The following is a 24,528-nucleotide window of genomic DNA, read 5'->3' on the forward strand; positions in this document are numbered from 1 at the left end:
ATGTCGTTAACTGTATAGACAACTCTAAGACATCCATGAATTAAGAATAAAAAGCTTAATTTCGACTAAAGTTTCCTTAGTAAATATTAGGAATAGATAGGGATTGGCATTAAGTAAAGCGCAGGGAGATGGCGAGAGAAAGACTTATGGTAGTTCGGAGGTAAGACCTTGTTAATATCAACTGGTTATTTTATTATTTTAGGTAGAAAAATGTATTATTGTTTTAAAGAAGAGAACCTTCCACATTTAAAATAGGATTAGTGTGTGGAAAATATTGTGAAATTATATTTAAATATAAAAATTATTGCATTAGAATGTATTTTCTTAATACTACCAAAAGTAGGTGGGGATTTAGTGCTTCAGAGAGAGATTTTAACACTATAACGATCTATCAAAGAATGAACATAAAATAACTATAGTTTTATGATTATCCACGTTTTGCCCATGTCTAGGCATACTAGTACTATATTGATAGGAGTTATACTAAATTCTTACTTGATTTAAAAAATTGGCCCACGGAGAACGCACCAATTTATAGGCTGGAAAATTGGTCTACATAAAACACAGCCGAAATAAAAATTGTAATACAAAACGTCATCATTTTTTTTAGCTAATCCCACCATGCCAAACCAAAACCCTACGGAGTCCTCTGGAAGTGCAAGTTATTTTCCCATAACAACGTTTTTGGTAAATATTTGTAGTCGAAAATGTATCGAAATACCGATTCTAATTTATGTAGCTGACCCCAAGAAAAATATTGGTAATCTGACAACAATTATACGATGTAGAAAAATAAATTGTGAATTTCTCCTTTCTTAAATTTTAGTTCAAGATTGTTTTTGCGTTAAGGGTAAAACAAAACTCTCAGTAATTCATTATCAAATTCAATTCCTTTCAGGGGTTTACTTATGATTACATACCTACCTAGATATATATATATATATATTGAATGAACCTTGTGAATCGAAAATCGATTATCCAATAGAAGTTCTCTCATTCTTTCTATGAAGAGTATTTTTTTATCCCTAAGTGCTAAATACATCCTGTTGTTACCCATGTCAAAAATAATAATTCACTTTTTATTTTTATTTCTTCCCCCCCCCCTAATAGGACCCAATACTACATTATTATATTAGAAAAAAAAACATTATTTAAATGACTTTGCTTTCTAATAAATTCAAGGGATACAAATAAATGATTAAAAACGGTGGAGAATAATGTATATTGTATTCGTTCAAGAGTCTTGTATCCAACTGCGTGTAGGTTTATATACAAATTTAATACTTTTTAATAAAATGTTTGATGTCATGGAGTGTTTTTTATCTGTTTGAAACGTTTTTTCATTATAGATAATTATACATACATCAATCAAAAGGATAGAATAAGGAGGAGTTTTTGATTAAACCTTTTGTTAAGCTTTTATCCTTTCGATTTTCTCTTAAGAATAAAAAAAAATTTAACATGGTTTTTTGACCTTGTAGTGAATATATATACATTAGTAACGTAAGCAACGTTTGTCAGTTTGTTTGTCTGTAGAGCATCCATAGTTCCCACAAGGTTGTGTAGCGATAGCTCATAATAAAAACGAAAATTAAATTATTGATAAAGCAAAGTGTGTATGTTTGCTTCTCTGTGGAGTCCTCATTTTAACAGCAAGCGTATAGAGCTAAAGCTCAGCGTCTCATATTAAAAATAAAGAAATCATCAAGCAAAGTTTGTTTGCTTATTTTCCTGTTCAAACAAGTGAGTAAAAGGTAATTAAATAAAAATGTTCATTTTTTACTTTAATAATGGATGAATCCTCTTTTAGTTTTTGATGTGGAGAGTTTAAAGTTACCTTAAGGTAGCTAATATAAATGGGTGATTTAACCTATTGTGGGGGGCTCATTTACATATAATTTTCGTGAAAGGTTGTAATGTATTTTTCCCAACCTAGGGGCGTACGTAAAGATAAGTCAATGAGCCAATAGGACTCATGCATGGGGGAAGTTCCGAAATGTAAAATTAAGGTGTTTAAATACTAGAAAAATTCAGATAACTAGCTTAAAGACATCCTCAGGTGTAAGGTTATAGTAAGAAGAGGTTTAAGTTATATTTTTATAAAATGAGAATAGGGTCGGCTTAATGTTGGGTAGTATCCCTATAAATAAATAGTCGAAAGGGGTCCTTGTTGTTTGAATAAAGCTATAGATTTAGTAATCCATGAAGTGGAGTTTCATTTGTAAGGTGGGAAGTTAGGAAGTCATACGCAATTTAAACTGTGCTATAAAAATATAATTAAATGTGAATGTATGAGTGATTTGAAGCTCAAAATTTCTTCTTAGTGAGTTAATTAAGTACATAGTTTATTTTTTTAACTTGTCGCAAAAGTGAAAATGTGTACTAATTAGTAAAATGGTGAATTAAGTGACAAGGCTAGGTTCTGCTACATGGGGATTTACTAAATCGATGGCAATGGAGTTTGAGTAAGTTCAATTCCAGAGAGGGGGTTGTCTATAAGAAACATAACATAAGTAATAAATCTCATTAAGTGTTTAAATTGGATGAGTACATATTGATATATTTTTAAAGTAAAAGTGTGTCTACGTCTACGGAGCACTCATTTTTAACAATGAGTATGTGTAGCTTAAGCTCAGCCCAACATATTAAAGACGAAAAGAAAAGGGGAGATCATACCTATATTTTTAAAGCAAATTTTGTATATCTTTTATACGTTCGTTCATCCCAAATAACTCAGGACAATGCCGGATACTTTTGCTAGTATTTAATAAAAATCATAGGATGGTTCTTAATTTGTCTTGATTTTCAATTCAAGTAATTTCTACTGTTATTTACTTTTGTAAATAAATATAAAATAAGTATTCGAGCTCTTGCATATATTAAAGATAATTCGTGAAATGAACTAAGAAATGAAAAGTTATGATTAACTTTTGTGTTGGAACGCATAAATAAATGCATTGAAGAACGAAGATGAGCCTTGATGCATATATTTATGTAACTTATATAATGAACTATAATAAATTCATAAATCATTAATATAATATAGGTATTTGAGAGGAAAAGAAAACATAAATATACTCATGAACCTATAGATCTAATCGTATCATGTGTATAGTATTAGACTTGCTCTAAAAATATATTCGCTGAAAATTGATTAGTTTTTCACATTTTTCCCCCGGTTTCAGATTTGAAAATATAAGAATTGATTTTATATATGTATTTATATTTAAATTATGTTTTTGGCATGACTCACATTATAAATTTGAATACAATTTTAATTTGATAACCCAAGTCAACAAAAGTTTGTTTTTTTAATCAGTACTTGACATGATAAATACAAATTGTTTATTAAATTTTTTCATTACAATCAAATCTGTTATTTGTGAGTCTTGAATTTGTATTTTTGAACTATTTTTACCCTTGTTATAGGTTTGAGCCAATTTTGGAGAAAAAGAAAAAATATGCAATCATCATAAAAATTAGTTTATTCGTTGCAAAATTTTATATCCATTTCAAATGTGTGGTTATATTTTATGCACCAAAATGCAATTGAATTTTAAACACTCTGTAATGTCCTTTTACTTGCCACTTTTGAAAAATCTTATATGTATATATTTGTTCGAGTTATGTCTGTTTGATTTATCGATGTGAATCTCTTGGGGCACGGTACTAAACATTGATTACTTTTTTTCTATGTTCAGACTCTAAAACGGAGTAATTGATTGTTTTTTTTTTTTTTTAATACATTTATTATAGACAAAAATGTTGTTCTTAAAGCATTAGGGCTTAGATTAGCTTAAAAAAGAAGTATCAATAGGTAAAAACTCATTTTTTGCTTTTGAGGTAGTAACGCGGATCAGATAGAGTGAGATAAATAAAATATCATGAAGTCAAAATTGTGAACTCCAATACATTCTACAGCATTTTTCATTCCCAGCTTTTTTACTCAACACAATTTTTTATAGAATACTTTAGAGGTATAACTTAAAACTATTACAGATAATCTTAATTTATTTACAGGCATTCCAAAGCACTATGGTTTTTATGAAGCGCCTGTATTATAATTAATATAATACATAAAAGTTAAAATAAAAAACGACAAATATCTATAAAATATATAACTAAAAAATCAGTACTTATTAAATATTTATATGTTTATAGATATTTGTAGTATAAAACGGAATTAAATTATAATTTATATTATTTTAAAGTAATATGTTGTACAACTACAGACAATGAAATCTTGTTTAACATATTATTTTAATAGATGGCATAATATTTAATTCCGTTTTATTAAATATTAAAAGAGTTTTTGTATAAATTTTTATTATTATTTTAGCTATATCATTTATTTGGTTAATATTTTAAAATGTCATATAAAACTTAACTTATACAGAATGTCCCACTACTTGTATTATATATTACATCAATTTTATTAGAAAGTAAGCTGGTTTATCTGAGAGCTTTCTTCTTACTTTCAGTGTGGGAGGGGAGAACAAACGAAGAAATACTTGAATTAAACTAATAATTACATATGAGTATATCCACATTGAGACAAAAACTCTTATCTCCAAAAAAAAAAAAAAAAAAAAAAAAAATTTTTTTTTTTTCAATTTTCTACTTACTTTTTATTTGTTTGTTTGTTTTCAACAACTTCTCAAAATTAAATATAGCACTATCACTAAATATCAGGTACAAAACTTTAAGGGTCTTGAGAAAAATTGAATTTTTTTTAAAGGTTATCATATCATTTTTTCATTGAATATAACAAACATTAATATAGAAAAAGGATGAACTAAATTGCTATTGGTACATAAAGTCTAGTTATTTTATTTTTTTAAATTCTTCTAGTAAGCCTTTTTCCTTCTCATTAGCAAGAAATATACTTACCAATAAGATATAATATATCAAAGGACATTTTTGTTGTTAAAAACATCAATTAGTTAAAAAATAATTCCCTAATAAAAGACATAAAATCAATTATTACAATATCAAATCAAATATGGAGGTGCCAGTCTTTACAACTTAATTTCGCAAGGTAGATCTTCATCAGCTGTAGTATTTTGTCCCAATTTCTCACAGTAGTTTTGAAAATCGTTTCAACTGCATAATGTATAGAAACCTTGAACATTCCAGTAGATATTGTCTTGTCTCTTTGTCATCCAAAATTGCTTTCTTTGTTCTTCCTTTGAAATATCCTAATTGAATTGATTTAAGTGGACTCACTAACTCACTTTTCAATAATACATTAATTAAATTCGAAAATAATTAAGAGCCTTATAATCTTATTCAAAAATGTAATTGCGGATTATTGTAAATAATCTATTTAATTTTTAAAAACAAGAATCAAAAACAACTTGTATTACCATTGAATTGAGAAAATGACCCATAATTTTCAAAAACATGTTTTCGTAAGAAATAAAAATAATTAAAAAACTGTTAATATTTAATTATTGATAAATAAGATGAAGTTAAGATCTAAGCTTGGGTTTATGTTTAAGAATCCCAGAACATTCTAATTTTTGTTGGAAGGAACTAATTTGATCTTTTAATGAAATTCAGTCTAGATCTAACGATAAAAAAATTGGTCCTGATTGGACTCAAATTTAAAATTCGGCCCTGCCGAATTTATAAATGAATTGTGAGTGTGTTTCCATTTTTTTTTTATATTGACACAACTTGTACAACTGGGATGAGGAGAAAAAAAAATCCAGAGAGCGAGGCAGAAAAAAAGATTCAGTCTTCAATAAATACTTTAAATTCCATATTCACTATGTACTTGTACTAGTCAAGCTAATCACGAATCTGTAATTTGTTTTGTTCGTATCAAATCTGGTTTTCAAGAATTTTTTATTCGAAATTTTTGTGTATTATTACCCTTTTTATAAATTTGAGCTAACTTTTGAGTATGAAAAAACAAAATAATAACTCACATATATTTTAGTTTATTTTCGAAAATTATAATTTAATTTTAAACATGTGTTTATATTGGTTATACAATCATCCAATGCAATGCAATTTAAAATTGAAAAATTACCATATTTTAAGGGTTTTGCTTGAAAAGGAATAATGCTTTGAATTTTCAATTGATTTTGCAATAAAATCCCTTATTTAAAGCGTCCATAAATAGGATTTTATTTGTCAAAAAGTGTTTGATTTGCGAAGGTTTCTACAGAATTAATTTAAATTTTTTCTTTATTATTTTAAAGCAAAAATATATCGAGGTTTAGAGCTAAAATCTTTAAATTCCGTACAAATGAAAAAAAAATGAAAGCAAATAAGTATTTATAGTTAAACAATGAAGTTTTATCCTCGTACATCATCTAACTAACTTTTGATTGATTATTACCCCCATAAAATTAAAAATAAATCAATATTACAGTTAAACTAGACCTTCTAGAACAAAATCCTCTTGTGTAAATGAAATCCGTATTATTTATGCTCCAAATTAAACAATTTTAAAAATAGAGATCTTATTCCTTTTCAAACAAAATCCTTCAACTGTGGTGGTTTTATTTATCTTTGAATTTAATTTTTTCAGGATTGCAAGATTAATAATAATTACATATTTAAAGTAGTCATAAAATTTTGCAAAAATAATTAGAACTTTTTTTTTTTTAATTAGTTATTTTTTCCATGGCCAAAAGTTGACTCCAACCTTCAAAAATAGGTATTCATAAATTTTATTACGAAAATTGACCAAAAAAAAGATTTGATATTTAAAAAAATTACTTATTTGTGATCCAGTTGTCAAGTACTATTAGAATTCAATATGGAATCTAAAAGATGGGTTGTGTTGTTGACTTCATCTAAAAGTTTCGACTTTGTTCACAGTAATCAACTTGATTTTTTTAATGTAATATTAAAAAAAATAGTTTCGCAAGTCTGACCGAAGACAAGTCAACATACTTGACAAGTAAGCTAGAACTTGCAAACTTTTTCATACCTATAATCAATTCCAAAGTAATGATGTATTGGTTCATCGTATGCTCTGATGGCAAAACCTTCCCACAAGCTTAGATCCAAGGCAATTAAAACTTTCAGAGGTGTTTCGAGACACTCTCCATACTTGATCGAATAGTTTGTTGCTTTTGCATAATTATAAAATGCAAAAATATAAATCCGGATTATTCTTGAACGAAAAGTTACAACATAATTTATATAAATATTATTTGAGACGTCCAGCCTTAAATTTTCATTTTTAATTATATGTAGGTATATTTTGATCAATAATGTTAAATACATATATTCATATTTTTTCTTATGTTCTAATATGCTTTTATGAAAATTTATATGAATTTCCTCAAATATTCAGATTGTATTTCTTCTTTATTATATTTACAGATCATTTGACGCTGGATATCCGAAGAAAACGTTTATTTGAGACATTAGCTTTTATGTGGGTATATAATTACATACTCAAATCAATTTCAACTCTTCAGTGACACCTTAAAATTAAGAACTTATAAAATCAAGAATGAAAGTGTTTTCGAATTTATCATGGACTCTATTATTTTGCGTTCAAATATCCCAAAGTACAACCCTCTTTCAAACATCAGAAAGACGGGACTCAGGAGTAAAACTTGGAATTGGACGCCGAAAAGGGGACACGGATAGTGGGGTTCGAGACAATGCGAATTATTGTCCTGGGAATTCCGAATATGAGATGTATTGTAAATGCAAATCTCGTAAAAAAGGATTGGATATCACATGTCGCGATGTAGACATGGAAAAATTAAAAGTAAGTTGATTGGGAGAGTTTGAGTAGGCGTGGATCAATCAGTCAACTGTACAAAAGAGAGGCTGTGGTAAAAGGCCACAAGACTGTTGAAATACTAATGAAGAAGAAAAAATGTGTATCTAAATGCTGTTTACTTATTCGATCAAATAATGACAAAGATTTTTTTTTTTTGAGGGAAAGGAGAATAATACTAATGTTTCTCTAGAAAAATACCATATCTAACATTGACACGAGTTAAAAGATTAACATTGCACAGTTAATAATTTTAAGCCTATCAGAATTGTAATTTTTGCCCGTTGAAATATTTGTTTCCTTTTTCCTAAGAGTGTCTCCAAACTGGACTACTCGGGGAAGTTTTCCATTTGTAAAGAATAGATACACCTCAGGTTGCTAAACAATTGGTCAGTGAGAGCCCTTTTCGATTTTTGAAATTTTACTTTATTAGTATGTATATAGTTTTCTTGCTTTAGACATTTACTCAAAAAATATTTTTGCCTCAAATTAAGACATTGATGCAAGAACTATTCAGCTCTTGTCTCTAGGCACATTGATTGTTAATTTTGCCAATGAATTATAATGCTGTGTCATTCCTTTCTTTTACTTCAAAAAACAAGAACATGACTTTTATAAAAAAGTAGATATATTCTAAGTACTTATTTTTTAAAACTCTTTTTGTATGCAGAGTAAAGAGTTATTTTTTATCATGAAGGAACTAAGTAAAAGGCTCGAGCATATTTAAATATAACTTTTGTGTAGGAATATTCTTTAAGATTCTAAAAATGTGTTTCTTTGTTGTGTTTTTTTTCATTTTTTTTAATTCTAGAAAATGAGTTTCATGTATCTAGGTACGTTAAAAGTATTGAAAAATTATACCTTTGATTTCAAACCATATCATGTTATTAATTTTTTTATAAGTAATCATAGTTTGTAGTAAAATAAAAAGTTTATTTTTTTATGATGAATTTGCCATTTAAACTTGACAAATGAAATAATAAAATTCAACTAGATCTTAAGTTTTGTTTTATGAGCCCCCAACAATTCCAATTTACTTTTTTATAAATAGTATAAGCTGTTTATTTTGAGCATCATAATCAATAAGCCACGTGAATAAGAATTACTCTAAAACTAAAATAACTGCACTGAACGACGTTTTAATTCGTGAGCCAAATCAGACAGTAACAGATAGATCAATCTAATATGTGCCACTCTGTATTACCATAGCATTTTCGCACCCTTTCATGTAGTTTTTGTGATCTCAGGTGTTGGTCATAGTCTTACTCTTAGCTTGGTCTCACTTGAGGTGGTTTTAGCCACAATAATACTTTTACCATATACATAGAATTGATAAAAAAAAATGTTGACATCAAATTTGGATTACATTTGTCAATATAAAAAAATCTGGGAGATCGTCACTCGACTTATTATTGATGGAAAGTGTCTTGATAAAATCAGAACGCAACTTTCATCTCCAAAATTAACATTCGATCCATTATGAATAAAGTAGTTAATAACTTTGGCATTTCCCTCAGGATGCGTTCCTTGCGCTCAAAATTACAATTCACGATTACCGTGAGCTTTCCGTAGATGAAAAAATCATAGATAAATTTTTGCACAGGAAATTCAATTTAATGTAATAATAGATTTACATATATTGCAAAAGTGTTGCAAGAAATGGAAAAGGACTCTAATATAAATAGGATATGTATTAAGTAATAATAGTCCCCTTTATTATTTAGTTATAGAATGATTATTTTGAAAATAAGTCACTATACATTTTATCAATAAATCATCATTTTTACAGGCGGATTGTGTTAAATTGAAGTCAAAAGAACGAAATATTAGATATTTCAAAATCAGCGATAGTTATTTGCCAAAGTTAGAAGATTACTTATTTCTAGGATTGAAAATCGAGCATCTGATAATAAATAATTGTTGTAAGTATGTTTTTTTATTTTGCATAAATATTATATGTAGACTGTATTTCATCATAGTAGGATGTTGTAGTAAAAGACCCCTAATATGCCTGATTTTACAAGATTCGTCCAAAATCGCAGAAAAATTAGACGTGGACGTCATATATGTACAATGAAAAAAGGAAAGAAAAATATATGAGGGGCCACTCATAAGCCACATGATGGTTCTTTTTTAACCTCCATGAGGACTTATGTAGTTGTTGTTTTTCTTCACTCCCTCCCTAAAACAATGTGTTTTATTTGTTAACCTCACTTAAAACATACATTAAGTTTCAATTTAATAAAATGCAAGGCCTTTTATACTTTATTTTATTCAATTTATTGTACTTTTGATATCTGAAATCATTCAAATTGATTCCCTTTTACTCTCCCTAAAGAAAATGGCGTGGTTTTACTTATTTCTGCATCTGTTGGATCGGTTTAAAAATACTTAAAACCACTACCGGTGTCAGTTCGGTCTGAATTAACTTTTTCAGTCTTAGGACCAGGCCTTATTGGTCGTTTATGGTGACTACAATAGCTGAAAGGACGTAGTTAATACAATCCATACTTCAATAATTATAAGAATTTAGTTATTTAAAAGGAAATTTTCACAAACCACATATAAGTTATTAATAGTATTCAATACAAATGTTTTATTTGTTTTTTTATTCTAAAAAGATCAAGTTTTCTTAAAATTGTGAGCATAATGATTTTTAATGTAAAAGTTGGTTACCTGCAATATATTAGTGCTCTTAATAATTATTTCTCCCTATTTTGAAAATTCAAAAGTATGAGCGAGCAAAAAGCATTCTAACTAGTGATGGAAATCGTGCGTATAGTGGAAATGTTAAGAGAAAAAAACCGAAAATCAAAATAGTTACCCTGATAATTTGACGATTGTTTTGGAGGAAGATCAGCTACAATCAGCTGTTACAAAGGAAAATAAGTTCAACACTCAGGAATTAAATTATAATGACAACTGCTAAGGAAAAGAAAATTCATTCTTTAGCCCTCCCATTCCAAATAACGGTCCAGCTAAAAAATTCACTGTCAGCAGATATTTTGTCTATCAAAGTGAACAACATACCCTTTTCTTTTTTATTCACATTTTACACTCACGAAGATTAAGATAAGTTTTACATCCCTACTGTAAATATGGACAAATTACATTTGCATATGGTATGAGAAGGCAGATAAGTACTTATGACGAAGCTTTTTAGGGATTACGAAATTACATAGGTCTATATTATTTATTTAGGTATATATATATATCTATATACCTAAATATATGTAGATGTCTATGTATGTACGTATATTTCATACATTTATATAATGTATATAAAAACGCTTTTGAATAAATTATAAATGTCTTCATCTCCCTCCATATACTTGTTGTTACTATTTTTTGAATAGAGAATTAAAGTTTAATTCCATACCTTTCTACTATCTGATAATAATATAATCTTTTGGACTTAATCTATTTGCCTTTTATATTTAAATATGATTTTATTAATAATTAATGAAAATGAGTAATTAAATTAAATTTAAAAAAATGGCAACAATCTATTATTTTATTTTATATTAAAAATCCTCTCCATCCAATGAGAGCCTTTTTACATATTTCAATATTACATATCAACATACGGGTATGCAGATATGTAAATATTGTCTAAATTGCAGTGAACGTATATTAAAAAAAAAAAAAAGAATATAAATTATTTTATTAATCATTCCTCCCAATTTGGAACATTCTAACGTATCAGGGAGCGAGGTGCACTTTAAATTATTCTCATGTCAGTCAAATGTTTTGTCTCTCAATGTAACAAAAAATTTATCACATTTTCTCAGGCGTGGGTTTTACGCTTACCCCAAATTAGCCCATATTCACATCCCTACAAACTTAATGTGGAGCATTAAGAGAAGTACAATCTTGAATTTTTAATAAGAAACGAAGAAACTCCATACTCAATATTTTACTTTATACATATTATGAACATGTTACGTCAAGCGTGTTCCATATATTTAAATTTATTTGATAAGATAAAATACAAAATAATGCTTACTATAGTATAAAATATCAATTGGATATTTGAGACTTTCTTTGACTCCGATAAGGCCTTTCAAATAAAATATATATATCATTATATTTCGTTAACTACGCTACGCATCATCAATTTTTCTCGTCGGCTAAAAAATATAAAATAAAAAGCTTACAAAATAAAATATTTTGAAACTCAATACAGTTAAGTCGATTATTTGACTAACTCGTCGCTGTTTTGTAGACTTGTGATAACTCGTTTTCGCTATTTCTCAGTTGAGAGAAAATAAGAATGAGGACTTTTTAACTTACTAATAACTTTTGAACTAAATTCACTATCACAACTGGTTATAACTTTTTTATTATAGCGAATTTAAGCGTAATTTTTTCACATATTATAGATATTAGCTTCTAATTTTATCATTAAAAAAATTATCAAAATCCAGTTGTATGATGTCTACAAAAGAGCGAGGAATTGTAATGAGTAATTCATAATTTAAAGTTTAGGAGATTAATTCCAATATAAATATATTTTCTATCCAATGTAATTGATTATAATTTATTACAGATTAAGTCATCTAATCAACTTCTTTATATTTAATTGCAAAACTTTTCACACAATCTTTTTCATTGCCTATTTATAAAATATTTCATAAGAAAATTAAAAGTTAAACTAAAAAAATCAATCAAAATCGACTATTTTTTGAAGCTGTAATTTTTCTTTAATCATAGTTATAATATAAAACATTAAAAATGAGCTTTTTAATATGATCCTTCATTTTACTTTGTTTTTGTATGATAAGACACATATTTTAGGAGTTTTATTCAAGATTACTTAATAAAAATTTAATCTTTCGAGTGATGTAATATTATCTATTTATTCTTATAACCTTAAACTTTCATCTAAGTGGTTATTTGACGTTATTTAATATGGTTCTGAATCGTCACTATACTCTAAAAACCTTATAATTTTTTTAAAGTATCGAACAGTTAAACCTATGACAGATTTAATGGCCATTTTCGTGTTCCACGGGTTAAACCACATGGATAAATGTGGATTTTAGCCAGTGGCATTCCAAAACTTGAGCTTTGTTGCATAGTGTTATGACAAAAAAAATTAAGACCTTTAAATGTAATTTGCAAAGACCCCAAAAAGAAGTGGTAAAGAAGCTGGATGGGACTACGGGGTCTATAGACCCCTAAAAATGAATAAATACATTTTCAAATTCAATTTTTAAAGAAATGAAAGGTTCTTTAACCCCCGGTCCCACCATCTGTAAAACCTCCCCTGCGCCTCATAACGTCAAAAATAATTGAATGGCAAAAAATTGAAGAAATATTTTGTATTTATTTTCTAACATAATACAAGTTACTAAATTCCTGTAACAGAGGGGCAGTAATATTTACAAATGGCTTCCCTTGCTAAAATCGGCACTTCTCCAATGGATTATTCAAAATATTTTGAAACAATAGAAGATAATTAAAAGTAATCAGGGGTCAATTTGGAGTAATTAATTCTAACTACTTGCTTTTGTTGGGACGGGTCACATAAATGATAAAAATGTACAATGTAATTACTTGTATTATATAATCATATGTAATTAATTTTCATCAATATTCATAATTCAGCTATTCGTTCGGTGAGTCGATCCGCACTCTCCTCTCAAGGAAATACACTTAAACACCTCGTCATGTCAGATAATAAGTTTGAAGAAATTCCCTCACATGCCATACGTGGTCTTCGAGAACTAGAGCATCTTAATCTTAATTCCAATCTAATTAAAGTCGTGCGAAATGAGGCTTTTAAGGGACTAAGTAAGGTAAGTTATGTAAAATACCTTTAGCAATAAAAAAGTTCTCTGAAATATAAATTATTTATTTGAATGAAGTCTATTGTTCATGATGAGTCATCTACATAAATGAAACGTTTTCATGATTTGCATACTAAAAGAATAAAAATGTGCACATATCATATGATGTATGCAGTATAATTATTTTTTAGACAGAATGCAATTACTTAAAAAAAAAATTAGTTTACAAAATTTCAACTTCATTTTGCTCTTGAAATCAAATTGTGTGCGTATGATAGCTTTTACCAAAAGAAAAACATCAAATGATCATTTTAACCCACTATTTCTAAATAGTTAAGAATCTAAATTTAAGACAAACACATAAAATATATTTTGTTGATACATGTTTCATAGTTGACACATCGATATATATATATATTATAAAATATATATTTTTTTTTTTGGTTAAAATAATTTATTTATATTCTACAATCAAAACAGTATAAATTATAAATACACATCAAGATGAAAAGTAAATCATATAAATAGAAAGCAACAGGAAAATTACGTTTAAAAAAACATAAATGAACAATATAGTTCACATTTAATATCCTGAAGTAAAATAATCTGATATAATATTCAAAAAAAGTCTAAACATCAGATAAAGTTAATAAAATAACGATGATGTCTTCTTGTTATTGACTTCATAAGATTAAAATTTTGCACAGACCTCGAAGGAACAAATTTGATGATGTGTCCGGATCAGGCCCACGATGATGACAGAGGGGTTTTGAGAGAAAGTGCTAAATATCGAACTGCTGCACTTTTCATTAAATTGACTTAATTCTTCCACATGTAACGGAGAGTCAATAGTTATTTTTTTAGCAATCAATGATTTAATATTGAATGAAGCTAAATCCACGGCTGTGTGAACAGGAGAAGTGTTTTTATTTATCTTATAAGCTACAAATAATATATTTGTCTTCATTAAGTTAGAAGAAATATCTTTTGTCACACAAACGTTGTATTGGATAAAATGTTTGACTACTCTCAAAACTGAGCAATTAGCAAAAGCGTGCAGGGTAGGATTGAATATAAAACCGCAGTCTTTTTACAAATAATAAAATTTGACCTTGTCAGTGGAAATGTGAAATTGTGTAGTAAATTTGGTCCGTTTGAAATTCCAGAAATTGTACCTTTTTTTTTAGTATTTTTGTCTCTGTTTTTGAATAGGATAAAATATCTTGTATGTACAGTCCTTCAGAAACTACGTGGAATCTAGTCCCATAGGTCGGTCCTTAAAGAAATTAAAATCAATCTATTGTGACGTCATTGAGGGTGTTTGTCCTTTTTTTTTTTATTATACTGTTGTATACTAAAATAAATTATATGACAAAGAAAAACTATTATTTTGAAATAATATAATATAAGAAAAACATTAATACTTTTTGCATTTTTTTGCAATATATGTACAATGTTCTTAATACATATATCATATATCTTATTTGAAAGGGCAGGTCCTAAGAATGGACTGTACTCAACCAAATAAATAAAGACCAACAAAATACTACTTGTAAGTACAAAATGAAATCATTGTATAAGATTTTTGGTTTTAAAAAATATAAAACTATCGAGATTTTTTTTTTTTTTGAAAATACGGGAGGTACACGCATATCACAGTTTCAAACACTTTAGATTTATGTGAACACAGTATTTGGAATTATTCTGACTCCCCTAAATAAAGGTGTTTTTTTAAATATTACCATAATAAATGATAAAAATTTATATATGTAGAGAGGTAAACGATGATTTATAAAATAAAAGTCTATAACTTTGCATAGAATTTAGTGTCTATTAAGTATTTGATTTGATACAGCTAGACTTAAAACATTGGGCTATTATACAAAATAATATGTATTGCTTAGGTTCCGATTATTTAAATTTTACAGTTTGAAATGACTGGATTTAAAATCAATATTAAAGTTTAGAAGTATCTTGTCATGCACACATTATTTAAAATAATGAATAAACAAAAATTATTGAGCTAACCATACTAAAAAAAATGAAGAAAAGTAAAAATTGCCCATTGAAAAATAGTTTATCTCATATTAAGGGTTTTATTGCTTGGAAAGTCCTGGTATAAAGCGGATTTTACTTTTCCCCAAAAACTCTTATAAGCAGGGACACCCTATACTAGGTCTGGCAAAAAAATCTTTACACTTTCAATCTACAACTTTATCCAGTTGTAATAGGGTATGTCAATATAATAAAATAACTAATATGATGCCTTGGCTACCCTAATCATCGACGTAGCCCCTTGGCAGAATTGATGCTTCCAGGTGACCAAGGAAAGTTTTGAACCCATTGCGGATGTAGTCCTTAGACATGACATCCCAATGTCCTTGAGGTTGTTAATATTTAGGTGACATACGGTGCAAGCATCGGACTCAACATGCACCTAAAAAGAGTTCAATGAGTTGGGATCTGATGAGTAGGGAGGCCACCTTTTCTTTGTCCAGAAAGGCAAGTTCTCCTCCAATCCCTTCTGTCCCTTTTTGGACGTGTTTGCAGGTGCACCATCCTGCAGGAATACCACGTGTATGTCCGGTTAATTTGTCTGGGCACATGGTAACAATGCAATCTCCGTTGGTTTTATGCCAGCGTCCAAAAGTGCGCAGACCAAAATTCGTTGGTCACGTTCTGATGGGATTTTATCGGGTTCTAAGATAGTTTGGGTAGATTTAGTTTTGTTTTTTAGTTTTGAACGGAACAATTTTACCGCATTCACAAAAACCTGGATTAATTAAGCCAAAACGAAGTTTAAAGATTTTTTCGCCGCACCCGGTATATAAAATTTTGCACTCTGTAGATTACAAAATCAAAAATTTACATATACTGTTGTAATCTTGGGTTTCAATTCCTTCTTCGTATTTATTGATGTATAGATTTTGTTGTAATTAATCTGCATATATTCCCTTCCCATCCAGGTGACTCGTCTCTCTCTCTACAACAATCAAATTCATAAAATCGAAAACAATGCCTTTGATGGTCTCACAAGGTAAATCAAACTCAAGTGTCCTTTTTTTTATATTTCATCTTTTCTTAAGATCCCTTGTTACTTACATATTTTTTAATTTTTTTTTTCTTTTAAATTCAACTTTTTTAAAGTATCTTTTCTTATTCCATACTCCAATTCGCGCGCGCTTCTTACATATTTTCTTTTTTTTATTCAATCCTATTTCTTTACTTTTTTTTACTTTTTTTGATAACCACAACATAAGTTTATGTATTTGTTAACTACAACTTTGGTTTTTCTTTTTTTGGCATGAAGGGTAAATATTAATATAGAGCTGAAATTCATATCTTTATCAAGCGGAGCAAACGAGACTGCATTGATTTATGTATTTATTTACTTACATAGGTAATCCCATGCATAAATTACAACAACACACTTAATGTGCTTAAGTCAATATAGCATTTAAAAAAATCCTTTTAGTTAAAAATCTTGCTGCTGTCTTTGTTTTTGGTTTTTGTAGAAATTTCAAACATTGACAATTTTCCAATTTTTCTGGGCTTTTTTTTTTCTTTCTTCTTTTTTGTCTTAGAATCAAAAGAAATTGATTTTTAATCCGAAAGAAAACAAATTATATAACCTAAATAAGATTCAATGATTTTTTTTTCTTTTTTGGTTGATTTTTTCCTTTCTTACAACTTTTACAACCTACATATAACTATTTTCTTTTTTTGTCTGAGGGATCTTACATAAAGATTGATCTATGAAAAAAGGCATGTGGTTTTCAAACACATTCATTTATTTTTATTATTTTTTATTTACTCTTCCTTTCTATTGTTATTATTATTATATTATTTGTTCCGGATTCATCTCTACATAGTCTGCTTATACGAAATGAAGTACAAGGAAATAAATCAAGGTGAATTCTTTTGTTGTAATAAATCACAAATTATTTGGTAGAATAATAATTTAGTTATTAAATTTTCCACTAATACGACCTATATTGTAAATACAGAAAAAAAACATATCATCTTGTATAGTTATTATCATAATATATTCATCTTTATATTTCAGACTTTTGTTTAATATTCAGTTGTTATTTTTTTGTTATGTTTCTTCTATTTTTTTTTTTTTTTTTCATTTACAATTTTTTTTTTTTTTTTTCCAAAAAACCTTTTTTGTAATAAGAAAAGATTCAAATCATATGTATTGTATGACGTTTCATAGCAATATGCAACAGCTTTTTTGCCAAACTGATTAAACCCACATTTATTATTTTTATTTAAACCATAGCACACTAAAAAAAATGAACATTAAAACCTTCAACCGCAATGAGGGTTTGTTTTAGAGTTTTTCTGCGTAAAAAATCACGAGTGTAGTTACGATTTAGAGTCGTATTATAAAGTGAAAAAGCCATATAAATGAAAATCAAAGGTCATAACAATTAATAAACACATTCCAGCATTCAAATAATAAATTATTTGTCAAGCTATCTTGAATACAGTTCCTAGAAATACTGTCTTATTAGCGAAAAATCAAGTTAAGTCTATGGACCTATTAATAAGCTAATATTTAATTTGCATTTTTTTTTCTATTTTTTTTATTATGGCTAAAAACAAAAAACAAAACCTAAAATGCTTTGCCGTCAAGTTGGATTATGAGTCAACTTTTTTGGTTTAACTTTTAGTTTTATATAAAATCTTTAATAAATACGAACAAATAAAGGTTGCGTGAAAAGTTAAATTTAATAGGGCAAGGTAAAACTAAAAATATATATTTTTTCTGTGAGATTGTGTAGCTTGTTTTAAAAAAATGGGTTATAGTCAGAAGATTTTCACACGATCCGTTTTATAAGCAACACTCATATGTTATTTTTTACAAAATAATATTATCATTTAGAGAGGTGTGTATTATATTGCTACAAGAAGAAGCCCCTCTCTGAAGATTTCTTTACAAACGAATATAAGTAAACAACGCTTATGCCCTATTCAGCTGATTATTTGACTAATTAGAATAAGTAATTTTTATTTTATAGGCAAGGAGATTAATTCCAATTTAAATATATATTTTATATACAATGTATTTGATTAGAATATATAACCGATTAAGTCATCTAATCGATTTATTAATATTTAATTTTAGATATTTTCTTGCAGTTTTTTTTATTACTTATTTATTACATATTCGTAAATTGGGATGAATGGTTAAACGGAAAAAATCAATGAAAATTGAAGTTTTATTAAGGGCAAATATTTTAGAACTGTTATATAAATTGTTTTCTTTAATTTTAATTATGATATAAAGCCATTAAAAACATATTATTTTTCAAGTATGATGATTCATGTTACTTAATTTTGTTATCATTTGACACATTTTGCAGGAGCTGTATTCATGATAACGAGAGATAAATAATTATCTCTCGAATGCTGGAATATTTAATTAATTGTCATTACCTTAATTTTCATCTTTATAGTTATTTAACGTCAAACTATGCCTCTGAATCTAAATTATAAAAAAAACTGCGATTTTAAAAAGAAGGCACCAAAGGCCAAACTTAATACGGTTGAAGATTTGAATGGTCATTTCGGGGTTTTACAACTAAAATAACAATCATAAATGTGGGTTTTAGACGGTGTGAACTCCAAGATCTGAATAGTGTTGTATAATTGTTGTAATTTGTTGTTTAATTAATGATAAGTAATGCTGCATTATAGGGACGTAAAATTCTTTTTAAATTAGAATAAATCATTGGATATTTTTAAATTTAAAAAATTGAATTAAAAACTTTTTTTACTAACATAAGCATGGACATTTTTTTGAAAAAAAAATAACAAAATTTTTGTTTCTTGATGTTATCTATTTTTTTTTAGTATTGTTATTATTATTAATTTGAAGTTAGTCATCAATACTACACATATATATCAATTTTTTTCCTGAAAAATGTTTAAGTTTGATGACAGTCATAAACGATTTTATTTAGGTCATGCAGGGAACTATGAATTTGAAGCCTTATTTATTACAATGCATTTAGAGAATAATTGTAATAGTTTTTCTAAGTTTCTTTTGTTTATTTTCTGCTTGAATTTTACTTTTTTTTTATCAGTGCATATTTTTTTAAATGATTGAAATGTTTTTCTTTTTTCATTTCTAAAAAAAAATTCCTAAGAAATTTATAGAAAAGTACAATAATTTTGTATTAATTATATATTAATATTTTGTGATTTCTTTTGATTTCAAATTGGTTTCCTTTCCTTGTCATCAACATCCAGAAAATTAAAGCAATTGTGTACATAATATTGACATGTTCTTCATTGTTTATTTATTTTTATTTGAAAAAGCAATATTTTTTTATCAACATTAAGACCCCTTGAATTTGTAACAAACTATCTCCTATAAATGTCTATCCATCAATCAAAAAACTCAACATCTCTCTCTCTCTCTCTCTTTCTCTTTATCTACCCCTCTGCTTTAAGAAATATCTAAAGTAATTGTTACAGATAACAAGGGAATCCGGAATTCATCGCAATTTATTTGTGGACTAGCACTTTTAGCATGATTTTGTATATACAACTCCTTTATTTCTCGATTTTCCCCTTCATTTAAACAAATGTATTTATTCAACGCATGTTTTTATGTTTATACCTACACACAAACATTATATATATTAAATGTATATGGAGTATTTTAGTTGGATTATGACATTCCACACACTTGTACATTGCTAAAATTATCCGTTGATGGACATAAAATCATTGTCTAGCTTACTTATTTGATTATCCTTTATATGTACTGTAAATTGAAACCCGTCAACTGTATTTTTAAATATAATTATCTGTATAATAATCCATCTATAATAAAACCATCAAAGCACTTATTATTTGCAAATACCTACCACATATATACTTCATATTTTTCTCTTTTTCTTTATTAAAACACCTATTTATTTACATAGACTTGTTTCGTGTTGAGTTTTCAAATACTAATATTCTACTACATACTTCAACATTAGTCATAAATAGTTCTAAAACTATTCCCAGTCTATGTATTTAATTGATTATTATTATTCATTTTAACTAATATGTACAGTATTAAAATATAATTTGATTATTATATTTAACAAACTATGGCATAATTATAACAATATTAAGTATCTTTATATATTTATTTTTTACAGAGATTTAATAAGGCTGAATTTAGTAAGGAACGACCTTAAAAGTGTTCCACACTCTTCAATTAATAATCTTAAAAATTTGGATCGGTTGGATCTTTCCGAAAATAAAATAGACGAAATTCATGCTGGTGAATTTTATGGTAACTTTACATCCTTCACAACTTGTTGTGTTTATGACTTCTTTTCTTTTTTCCATAGGATTAGAGAAATTAGATACATTAATTCTGAATGATAATCAAATAACGGCTCTTACCGAAAATAATTTTGAAGATCTTGATGGACTCACATCTCTTTATTTGGATAGGAACCAAATTTCTCAAATACATGAAAATGCGTTTATAGGTTTAGAAGGTACATTCCCACGGTCTACCGCCTATTCCTTGGATATTTGAATTTAATTAACACTTTATTTTAGAAAATCTACAATCATTAACACTCACTGGCAACAAACTCACAGAGTTTCCCAGTGAAGCACTCCGAAAACTACATCAACTTACAACACTGCATATAGACGATAACAGTGTGACAACAATTTATGAAAATTCCTTCCAAGGATTTGGGGAACATATTCGTAATCTATGGTTCCAAAACAATCAGTGAGTTTTCATTTGTTTGTCAATAGGATCCATTCAATAATGTTTGGTTTTAATATTTACTTAGCATCAATAACATACCAGCTCCCGCATTTCAATATCTTCATAGTCTTGAATGGATCAAGCTTTACAATAATGAATTAAAAACTTTGTCCTATGAACTTATGGAGCCAGTTTTGGATACATTAATGCACATTGATATTCATAGTAAGGTTTTTTTTATAATGGTCACATCAGGTATTCGGGCAAAATTGTATCAAACATAACAATGTAGATAATGTATAAAAATGTAGCCTGGTTGAACAAAAACGTAGATACTTATCTTTTATATAACAGGAAACCCCCAAAAATCATAACCTTATAATTATTTTGAATATACATTGTATCGTCAATAATTTTTAGAACACTACTCAAACAGTAATTTTGAATATATGATATTCTGTATTTATCTTAATAATGCCTTGTATAGGCATTATTCGTATATTTAGCGATTTTGTTCAGCTTAAAAGTTGTTGCATATGCAGCAATAACAAATAAATATGTTAACAACAGAGGGTGCTTTAAATATTTAGTAGATTTGATCCTTTAATGTATTTTACATTTGATTATATGTTTCCTTCTCAAACTCTTCAGTTTTTATAGAAGTATAGAATACTTCAATCTTTATTTTCCATTGTTTCAGTGTTTTAATTGATATTTATTTACCAGTGCACAATGGAGGAATTATTTAATAAACTGATACAAAATTTAAATCACACAATAATTTCAATCATTTAAACAGTTTATCGTATAATTAAACATGTTTATTTTCTGGGATTTATTTTTTGACCAGTTGGCTAACCTCGTTGTAAAAAGAATATCCATTAATTGAGCACATCTTATATCCTTTAAATCATTCAAAACAATATTTTCAACTGATAAACTAAATACAAAAAAAGATATTAAATACACCATTGTTTGATCTTTATATATGTTTAATAGACTGTTGTGTTTGGTCAATGTTGTAACAGTATATGAAAAATAAAAGGAAAAAAAGAGTAGAAAGCGATGGATATGGACTGTTGAGTGATTTTGTCTGTCCGTAAATAAACAGTTTTCCTAATAACAGTAAAATTAATTACTATGACTTGTATGAGGTCATTTCAAAATGGTGCATCTCTATTTTTTAAAAAAAAAAAACACTTCTCAAATTCGAATAAGATATCGAATATGTCTCTAACGCAAGGGTGTCAAACATTCGATCCGAGGGACGTATCCAGCCCCCTATTTTCTTATTAATCTGTGATTCCTATATTCTCAGTCAAGGACGCCGTGTTTTAGTACTAGTAGACAACATGAAAGTAATACTGTGGCAGAACTAACCCCAGTAGGTGGTACCATTTGAGTCTGTTTTGTATCTATTAGCAGCAATTTCTTTATTATGTGTTTCCTTTAGCCTCTCACCCTAATCAGCGGAATGGCTTTGTCAAGAAGAAAAAAAGTAGACACAAAGAAAATGAAGTGAATAAAGAAAATATCATTTTCTCTTATGTTCACAAAAGTGAATGGAATTGGTATACTACAAGAAGCTTTGATGTTTAAAGAATACAATATTTGGCACCATTATGAAACTCAGCAGAGTGAAAAAAAAATACAAGAGCTTCCAGGGAGAACTGAAAAAAACAAATTGTTAGGGAAGTTATTCACTTGTTGAATGTGCATTGGAGATGTTAAAAACAGTATTTTAAAGTTCCACAAGGCTGTGAACAGATGTTTTGCATCATTGTTACTACCCTCTGATCAGTTATTCATAACGGACTTAAATAAATGTTAAACTGAATTAAATGTGTTGTTACAATTGAACATGGTTTTTGAGTTCTTAGGTCGGTTATAGTCTATTTAATAAAAGGAAAATTCATACAATAAATGTGTGTATAAGTGATTTATTCTTCTTTACACTAAGGATTAGTATTAATAACTAATACAAGTAGCGATGATTTTACTGGCCGCCCCCCGCCCCTAGAGATCAAATTAAGCTGTAAAATGAGTTGGACATCCCATCCCTAAGTTATAACAAAGTTTACAGCTGAAGTCAAATTGAACAGCGTTTGTCTCTTTTCTGTTTATCTTTTCTCTACGTACATATTTTGAAAAGTGTTGAATAATGTTTGTTATTTATATATTAACAGGTAATCCCCTGGAGTGCGATTGTAATCTCCGTTGGTATCGACAATGGATTACAGAGGAATGGAATGAAATCGATGAGGATTGGTTAAAGGATACTTACTGTCAAGACCCGAGTGATAATGATCGTGAGCATAATATTGCAGAAGTCGCAATTTCGCACATGTTTTGTGAAGATGAATACTTAGACAAATTTGCGGTCGATGTAAGAAGGGGAAAGCATTGAATAGGGCATGAGGGCTGTGTTTTTAGCCGTAGTTTGTTCACATATCACGTTTTCTCGTTTATTAGTCGTACTTACTGCACCATCTTGCAGATATTTATAATCTTTTTATTTTGCTCATGCCCTATGCAACATCAAAAGCTCTATTTTATTATTATTTGTATTTATCTTTTGCAGGATGGGGGTGGAGCTTCAACGTACTCAAAAGATTTAACGAACTATACAACGCTATTCATTGTTATTTGGAAGCTTCTTGGCTATTACAATTAAGCCGATTCCTTTTTTTTTTTTTTTTTTTTTTTTTTTTTTACCTCTTACTTTGTTTTTATTCCCTTGACATTTTGCCCTACATTAACATATATATCTACCATTATACAAATGTACTCGTTTACTATTACGACATTTATTTATGAAACTACATTTTACTTAAACAATACATAAATACTGACAAAAAATATGTTCTATTTTAATAGAAAAAAACTAATATATCAAAAATATGTTGTGTTATATATAACCAATTCATAGTCATATAATGTTAAATGCACAATACCTAACTTTTCTATTGATAATTATATTAATAAAGCAAATTCTATCTGTCTGTAATCCGTACAGTCATTTTTGATCTAAGAAATAACCTTGAAGTCATATTAATGAAACTCGCAGGTATTTTGCATGTAACTTTGAGCTTAAAAAAGATAAGAAAATGAATTACACATACGGTTTGTAAAAATGAATGAAATATTGATGGCGTTAAGATCAAGTCATATAATGTGACTTTAGCTCACATTACTGGGATTAAAGAACTCCCTGGCTTATCAGGCCATAGTCATTTTCGATCAAG

At 27.9% G+C, this 24,528-nt stretch overlaps 1 protein-coding gene across 3 annotated transcripts in view; it reads left to right on the plus strand.

Annotated features, from left to right (window-relative positions):
* Window positions 1–24,290, plus strand: part of LOC121116447 (uncharacterized) — a 98,704-nt gene extending 74,414 nt beyond the window's left edge. The window contains exons 3-13 of one of the 3 annotated variants that reach the window (XM_040710702.2): window positions 7,345–7,741; window positions 9,543–9,675; window positions 13,364–13,554; window positions 16,512–16,582; window positions 17,418–17,456; window positions 20,712–20,848; window positions 20,907–21,059; window positions 21,124–21,304; window positions 21,369–21,508; window positions 23,470–23,669; window positions 23,865–24,290. In XM_040710702.2, coding sequence (XP_040566636.1) covers window positions 7,478–7,741; window positions 9,543–9,675; window positions 13,364–13,554; window positions 16,512–16,582; window positions 17,418–17,456; window positions 20,712–20,848; window positions 20,907–21,059; window positions 21,124–21,304; window positions 21,369–21,508; window positions 23,470–23,669; window positions 23,865–23,957 — 1,602 coding nt within the window. In that variant the 5' untranslated portion in view covers window positions 7,345–7,477 and the 3' untranslated portion in view covers window positions 23,958–24,290. The remainder of the gene's footprint in view (window positions 1–7,344; window positions 7,742–9,542; window positions 9,676–13,363; window positions 13,555–16,511; window positions 16,583–17,417; window positions 17,457–20,711; window positions 20,849–20,906; window positions 21,060–21,123; window positions 21,305–21,368; window positions 21,509–23,469; window positions 23,670–23,864) is intronic. The other 2 variants (XM_040710704.2, XM_040710705.2) reach the window with 2 other exon arrangements.
* Window positions 24,291–24,528: the final 238 nt, after the last annotated feature.

This window comes from Lepeophtheirus salmonis, chromosome 4 (genome assembly GCF_016086655.4).
Source record: "Lepeophtheirus salmonis chromosome 4, UVic_Lsal_1.4, whole genome shotgun sequence".
In the NCBI taxonomy this organism is placed as follows: domain Eukaryota; kingdom Metazoa; phylum Arthropoda; class Copepoda; order Siphonostomatoida; family Caligidae; genus Lepeophtheirus; species Lepeophtheirus salmonis.